The sequence below is a fragment of the Orycteropus afer genome, unplaced genomic scaffold, assembly GCF_000298275.1.
Source record: "Orycteropus afer afer isolate SDZICR_OR568_19922 unplaced genomic scaffold, OryAfe1.0 scaffold00268, whole genome shotgun sequence".
Taxonomy (NCBI): domain Eukaryota; kingdom Metazoa; phylum Chordata; class Mammalia; order Tubulidentata; family Orycteropodidae; genus Orycteropus; species Orycteropus afer.
This window is the reverse complement of record NW_006921855.1, coordinates 1,294,298-1,302,583: the sequence shown is the minus strand read 5'-3', so window position 1 is coordinate 1,302,583 and position 8,286 is coordinate 1,294,298. Positions and strand designations below refer to the sequence as shown.

General features: G+C 37.6%; 1 protein-coding gene across 1 annotated transcript; it reads right to left on the bottom strand.

Moving 5' to 3' along the window:
• Nucleotides 1–1,445: 1,445 nt before the first annotated feature.
• On the bottom strand, nt 1,446–7,779 carry SAP30 (Sin3A associated protein 30). The gene is made up of 4 exons (XM_007950344.2): nt 7,465–7,779; nt 5,398–5,523; nt 4,876–4,974; nt 1,446–1,568 (listed from the first exon to the last, which is right to left on the bottom strand). Exons 1-4 carry the CDS (start codon nt 7,777–7,779, stop codon nt 1,446–1,448), a joined length of 663 nt encoding a protein of 220 aa, XP_007948535.1.
• Nucleotides 7,780–8,286: the final 507 nt, after the last annotated feature.

Sequence of the window (8,286 nt, the reverse complement as noted above, 5' to 3'; positions counted from 1 at the left end):
CTCCATGGCAGTGGGTTTTGTTTTGTTTTGGGGTCTGTTCATCAGTAAAATAGCAAGTAAATCTTTAAATGTTCATAGCAAGAACACAGATCAGCTGCTTATTGTTAACTTTATTTTCTGTCAATTCACTTAGGAAACTAGAAGACAAGGACTTACCTTCTAATGAACCAGTATAGTAGATTTAACTACAGCAGTGAGTTCCCAGCGAGGGGCAATTTTGGTCCCCAGGGGATATTTGGCAATGTTTAGAGATATTTTTGGTTGTCACATCTTGGGGCCTTACTGTCACGTAGTGAGTACACAACATTGCTAAGTATTCTATAGCTTCCTACACAAAGAATTATCCAGGCCCAAAAGGTCAACCTTGAGAAACCTTAAGTGAGCTACAGTAATGGTCTCATCTATTTCAGTCCTAAAATCTGTAACAGAATCTCAGAACATTTCAATGAAGCATTTTTTGTTTGTTTGTTTACTCCCCCTCCCACAAGCTATAAATTTGATTGTAATGGTAAAACTTTGTTTAAACAATATAATCTCAGGAAAGCAGAAGTTAAAAAATGTTTACTAGAAAACGGACACAGAATGAAAGCTAACAAAGAAGAATAATATAAATCAAGTGAGAGCTATGTATGACTAAAATTTAAATGAACATTTTGGTGGATTTTTAGATCTCTCCAAGTTATTATTTTTAATTTGCAATGTAAACAGTACAAGAGGTAACCAAAAATTAAGGGGCATTACAGAAGTAATTCTACATTCATGAATGCCTTGTATCTTTTCTATGAGACGAAACAACTATTTAATTCTATGCTCTTATTTCAACTTTAAGCACTGTGTTTATCTTTGCTGGCACACTGTCTTTGTAAGGAGGTGGGGATATAAATAAAAATATTTGTTTTTCCTGATGCTTCATCAAGTAATAAAAATTAGAAAAAGGAAATAAGAAGTTGTGTCCCAGTGCAAATCTATTTTTCAAACCTGCTGGCTCCATAATGCACTTAAAAAAAATGTTATGTAGGATTGTCTTGAATTCCAAATCAGATTTCCCAAAGAAAGCAAATGTGCTGCACTGTTACTTCTTTTTAACCTGTTAATTTTCTGGAATTAAAAAAAAACGGGAGGAGTAACAAAAGGAAGGACCTTTATATTAAAATCTCAATTAACACTAGTCCCTAAAATTCAGTTTAAAAGAAAAATCAAGTTTCACAAAATAAATACACTGAAGCAACTATAATAGTAATAACCTTTATTTAAAATATTTTTGAATCTAGGAAAAGCTCATTTTACATGAGTTTCCATCTAATTATTAGAGTCAGAAACAAAGAAAATAAAACCAGAGAAAAACCTCTGTAGAAAAAATACACAAGAAACATTTCTACATGTGAAAAAACAGTGAACAGTCTTAGCATCTTAACATCCAAGTCTTAGTCTCAATTCCATCTCTCCTAGTGAACACCACTATCAACCTTGAGATCTGATTTGTTCTTGTCATTCTTCACTGAGTAGATGAAATATGTTAAGGTGTCTTTTTCATTCACTGGAATAGACCTAAAGTGGCAACCAACTATCTATAAAGAAAAAAAAAATTGAGGAAATTAAATTATAGGTATTAACAGATTTCATAAACTAGGTAAAAAAAAAAAATGCTGTTTCATCAAAATAAAAAGTGTTATGTGATGATAAGAGCTATAGTCTTTGAAGAAATAATTGTATTTAACAAAATAACAATAGGACAGAAAGCATATTAGAATAAGATGCTATGAACAGGAGAAAGTGTGATTTCAAAGGACATTTAAACTCAATTAAATATACATTGATCAGTGTATTTCCTTTTATTTACTTAAAATTTTATAATTTGAATCTAAAATAAGGAGTACACGTTTTTACTTTAAAATTAAATATCAGTGATATAAAACAGAATTTATTATAAAGAGTCCACCTGCATTATACCTATAATGGTTTAGCTCCTTTTTACAGAAAAGGATAAATATGAATTTGAAAATATTTTTGGTATTAAAGAAATCTTACAAATATGTCCATTAGAACTTATATTCATTCATTCATTAGCAATTCCCTGTGTTAAAGGAGCTCTGGTGGTGCAGTGGTTAAAGCATCTGGCTGCTAATCAAAAAGGTTGGTAGTTCAAACTCTCCAGTTGCTCCGTGGGAGAAAGATGAGGCAGTCTGCTTCAGTAAAGATTTACAGTGTTGGAAACCTATGGAGTCGCTATGAGTCAGAACAGACTTGATGGAAGTGAGTTTGGTTTGTTTTGGTTATTAGTTAAAATTTCTTGAAAAAAAAATTTTTTGAATTAAAATTATGGATGGAAAATGAACTCTGCTTCCTTATCTTTATATTGCACTAACATGTTGACTGAAATTATCAATAGAAGTATATTAGATTAAACTGGGGTGCCAACATGCATGTCTAGAGTCTAGAAAATAAAATTTCTTAAGGAAAAAGTCCATCTACACAAGAATTAAGAGACAGAGAGGACAGTGAACCAAGCCTGAGAGCACATTTAAATATCTGCATTGTTGACTAAGCAAATTATAACATTCATGGTTATTTGAATTATGGCTATTTCTCACTTTTTAGAAAGAACAGCTCTAGTCATAATATAACTGTTTTTATAAGGTTGGATTATTAAAAATTTCAGGTCTTATTTATACATTTAAATATTTATATATATATGTAACATATATATATATACACACACACACACACACACACACGCGCGCGCGTATATATATACATATCAACTAGAAGGCAATGGGTTTGACTTTATATATAAATGTATATGTATATACATATTAGGCAGTAGTGGTGGTCTTTCAAGTCAGTTCTAACTCAAGGCAATCCTATGTACAATAGGGTCTTACCATCCCCACAATCATTGCTATGTTAGAGCCCATTGTTGTAGTCACTTTATCAATCCATTTTGTCAAGATTATTTAGATATAACATTAAAAATAATCAGTACTTTAGCTTGCATTTATCCCAAATCAAATTGTGCAATTAGTCATTCAATTAGTATCTCATACAGTTTCATCTTTGGAAGCAAGTATGGTGAGACTTCATCTCACCTACTTTTGGTCATGTTGCCAGAAGGGATCATTCCCTGGAGAAGGATATCATGCCTGGTAAAGTGGAAGGTCAGAAAAACGGAAAAGACCCTCAAGAAGATGGATTGACACACTGGCTGCAACAACATGCTCAGGTATAGCAAGGATTGTGAGGATGACACATGACTGGGCAATGTTTTCTTCTGTTGTTAACAGAGTTGCTATGAGTCAGAGCTGATCCTACGGCACCTAACAACAGCAATATAGTTTCATCATGGTTGATAATATCTGTATTTATTTATGTTAATACACTGTAGAATCCAAAAAGGACTAGTTCTTCTAAATCAAATCTAAAGAAAAATTAGATTTTTCTTGCTTAGGCAAGAAAACCCTAATGGAGCAGTTCTACTGCACACATGGGGTTGCCATGTACTGGAATCAACTTGAAGGAACTCACAACACCAAGGTAAGATATAAAGAAGACATTCTGGCTAAAACAGTAATGCACTGGATGCTAACAATGTTAAAAAAGCATTATAACAAAGAATTTTACCCTCTATTCAATATACAGGGAGCTCTTGTAGCGTAGTGCCTAAGGCACTTGACTGCTAACCAAAAGGCTGGTGGTTCAAACCCTTCAGCCACTCCTAGCAAGGCAGGTTGGGCAATCTACTTCCACAGTGATACTGCCTTGGAAACCTGAGGAGGGGTCGCTATGGGTTGGGTCCAACTTGATGGCACATAACAACAGCATTCAATATATGTATTTTTTAAAATAACTTTTTATGAGTTGGATGAAAAGTTTACAGAGCAAACTGGTTTTCCATTCCATAATTCATACATGTTGTTTTGTGACACTGATTCCAATACCCACAATGTAACTATAATACTCTTCCCACTTCCTCCCTATGTTTCAATTTGAACATTTTAGAAAATATTGGGTAACTCGAGCTGAAGAATATGAGAGAACTAATTTATATGGTTTCATTTCTTTTCTGTCTAGTAGGTTAGAGAACTAATTTATATGGTTTCATTTCTTTTCTGTCTAGTAGGTTAAAGGGTTTTATTTTAACTATGATTAAACTATAAATATAAAACATCTTTAATATGATGCATAGATTTCTTGGTTTTATTATTTCCTGAAAACACACACACACACACACACACACACTCAGTCAACTTTTTAAAACCTATAAAACAACTAGATCTAATAGAAAACCCTATATCAAAGCAAACTATAAGTAAAAGTTTGTATAAAATCTAATTAATCCTTGACTCTTCTAGATGTGAAAACATAAATGCTCAAATGAAATAAACAGCAACAAGGATCAATTCTGAAATAGGTAAATCAGAAAGTTGTGGGAATACTGCTTAGGAGCTCATCTGTTGACCTATTACACCAGAAACTTCAGAAACTAAATTAAAATAAAGATATTACGGCCTATTAATTTATTTTTATATGCCTTGATTAGGCACTCAGTAAAAGTTTACTAAGTGAATGGAATTTCAAAACTAGCAAATTTCTAGACTGAGAACAGAAAACTTCTCATTCGATATTTTTAAAAGTCAGTACTAGATGAAGGAAAGAAAATTACAAACCATCCATTGAGTATTCTAAAGGAATTTTATAAGCGTAAACATTTCTAGACAACTAGATTTTTCCACAATAGATACTTGACTAACTTTGATCTTTCTAATGGAAACGTATTGCTAATACACTATGTTAATAATTTCATTAGCATGTAATGACCCCTCACATTTGTGCCTACAGGCTCATTTAAATTTTAAATAGTTTAAAATTCATACATACTTCAACAAGCTGTGCTTTATTAAGTCCTGGTCTGGTTGGCAGCTTGAAGTGTCTTTTGTATCTCCTTAGTGTATTTACTTGTAATTGGTATAAATCAACCTAGAAAATAATTAATATATGTGAATTAGTTCTTACAAATTGTTGAACAATTATCATTAGTATTTATAATTATAAACATTTTTATTTCAGCACAATAAAATTTTAATCCCATTATCAAAAAAGTCTCTTACATAATTAAAACTGTATGAAACACTTGTCTTTTGGAGATAAATGTATTAAAAATTGCTTGGTGGGGGAATGGGGAAAGCTCTTATAAGACAATAAGAGCTGTAAGAATTGTCAATTGAAAATATATTAAGTCAAAGTGTGTAACTCCATGTCAACTGGGTATATTTAATTTTGCTTTCAGTTTCACATTTTTCAAATGCTTTAAATATTTAAAAAGTTTATTCACATAGTTTCATTAAAATTTCAGAATGGACTACTTAAGATTTACATTAACATATAAAAAGTTTCATCTACCTCTGGAGTATCAATATCTTGAACAGGTGAATCACCTCCATCATCATCACTCCCCTTTCTCTTTCTTCTGTTTCGAACACTCTGAATTAAGTTTTTATGATAATCACAAATGTAAAGATGCCTTGCCTGTAATAGAAGTTTCACAGACTGCTTAGGATTACAGTAAAATGGTGTGTCTACATATTAATAAAGTACACAGGCCACAGTAAATTAATAACAATAGTCAAAAACATGCTGTTACTAAGACAATGGTGTTTTCTTTAGATTCTTTGTTTACCCTGTTAAAACAGGCAAATCTGACAAACTTGGTAATACAGGTAGTCCCTTACTTTAGGACCATGGGGTTCTATTCCAACAACTCCATCTTAAGATGGTTCTGACAAGTTGAATACTTTAAAAATATTTTTTCATTATTATTGCCTTTTACCATCAGTATCTTTATAAATCCAATCTTTGAACATCTGCAAGGGAACCTAAGAATATAGCATCAGCAAATTATGGGCTGCAACATTGTAAGTAGTCCGTATTACTAAGGATAAGATGTGAAAAAAAAAAAAAAAAAAAGAAAGAAAGAAAAGAAAAACAACCAACCAACAAAAACAGAAGGCTGTAAGTGCGGTTCTAGTAACTCCATAGGATAGAGGGGGTGGGGTGCCAGTTGGTTAACAGAGGGAGACAGAGAAGCAGAATATGAAATTCCAACCCACTAGAGGTTTTGTTAGCAAACTGCAGGCAAGATGGACTGAATTAGTTCACTGCTGAAATTTTAATTGACAAGGGGAAAGATAATGTTCACGACTTTATTGTCTATTTGACAGTATTTTCTCTATCTAAATAAGAGTATATGTTAGTAGTATAATGTATGCTTTCTGATTTTTCTTTTTAACTTAATACCCAAACTACATCCCAGCTACAAAGGCTACATCCATTTTCTAAATGACCTATTAATTTTTATATTCTAACCTTATTTAAATTTAAATTACAAATTTTTCTTCCTGAGTATTAAAAGAACCATATTTATCTATGATACGTTTTTCCATCAAAGCAATCTGACATTACTCTATTCACCTGAAAAGTTTTTCATGAACACGACTTATGAACTGTTTCAGCAGGAAGTGTCACAAATTAACTTTTCAAAAATTTCAATTACATATGGTCTTGAGAGCTGTATAATAACTAACACTTGGAATACTGGGCTTTATACATTGACAGTTCATTCCATTAAAAAGAACAATTAGGGACAGATCTAATAGGTTTTTTAAATATATTTCTAACCTAAGTGTAGCTGAAAAATATAAAAGACGTGTGCTAAGTTCTGGCATTTTAGTATTCATTTACCGTTAAGCCAGAGCTCCAAAAAGTGGCAATGATTGTTTCTAAAAACTTCATACATGGTCAAAGGAACAGATGCGCAAAAAGAATGGAAAAAAATCCTGATGGCTGCCAAGCAGATAGTAAAGCCGCAGAAGCTACGTGCTCCCAACATTCGGAGCAGCTGCCCCAGGAGCTGACACTGCTGACACCATTCACCACCCAGGCTCCCTACCAGGGAGTTCGGCTTCCTTCTCACTCTGTGCTCAAGACAACGACATGGAAACCAGAAATGAACAGGATCCTCTCCTGTGTTGAGAAGTCCTTCAGGACTCCACTTTCCCAAGACCAAAGGAACTACTCCCTGGGGGCAAACACCAGCTCTGGCAACAAAACAAAGGCGCCTCCATGCCAGAAAGGGCTGCTGGGCTGCTAGAAAACTACTCCTGGCCCTCGGTGCAGCGATTCCCTTTGTCTGGTTTCCCGATTGTAGCGAACAAGGAAGGAGGAAGAGAGCCGCGTGGAGGGGGGCGAGGGAGGCCCACATCAAGCGTGTGTGTGTGCGTATTGGCGTGTTTATGTGTATTGAGGTGGCCGTCGGAGTTGCTGCGACTCTTTTATCTGCTTCCTACCAGAGATCCCACAACTGGCCCGCAGAGTTACCAAGTCCCGGGAGATGCACTCCCCCAACCACCCTGGTCTTCGCACTTCCCCCAGAGCACCCAGGAAGGGCAGGGCCGTCCTACCGTCACTTACGCTCTTGTCCAGCTCGATCTTCACCTTCTTCTGGGAGATGCTCTTCTGGATCCTCTTGCTGAAGCTGGCGTTGCCGGCAGCCCGGCTGCACCGCTCGCCGTCCTCCCGCAGACAGCACAGTTGCCCGGGGCCGGGGCCGGCCGCTCCTGGGGGCCCAGCCGCCGAGACTGCCCCGGCGCAGGGCACCTCAGCCCCCGCGCCCGCCCCGGTTCCGTTCCCAGCCGAGGCGGCGGCGGCGGCTGCAGCCACCACGGCGGCCACGGCAGCCGCCGCGTCCCCGCCGCGGCTCATCTCCTCAGGTGTGAAGCCGTTCATGTCTCCGCGCTCGGGGGCACCTGCGCTGACAGAAATCCGCGATCGCCGCGCCGCTCCGACTCCCTCCCGGGGCGCTTGGGAGACTGCGGGTTCCCCCCCGGCTCCCTCGGGCACCTGCCCGAGCAGGGAAAATTTGCTCTGCACCCCGTGTCCAGCTGCTGCACAACCAAATACCAAGCGTCCCGGGCTTGCTGGTGTCTGCTGGCGCCGGGACTGTGGACAGTGCTTGGGGTAGAGACTCTGAGTCGGGGGACGGCTGGAGCGGCGACTCGGCTCACTGTCACATGGAGAGTCCTCAGCAGTTGGACCGCTGCGCCTCCGCCTACCTGCAGCCCCTTGAGTCGCGCAGGCGCGACGCGCCCCCTCCATTCTGCCGCGTAGCTTTACGGGGACTGTAGTTCTCTGTGGTGGAATCAACCCGAGCTTCTCCCTGACCCCGCCCCTCGCGTGTTAAAGGAACTACTCATCCTAGCATGCATCGCGCGGCGACGGGCTGGCCTAGGAAAC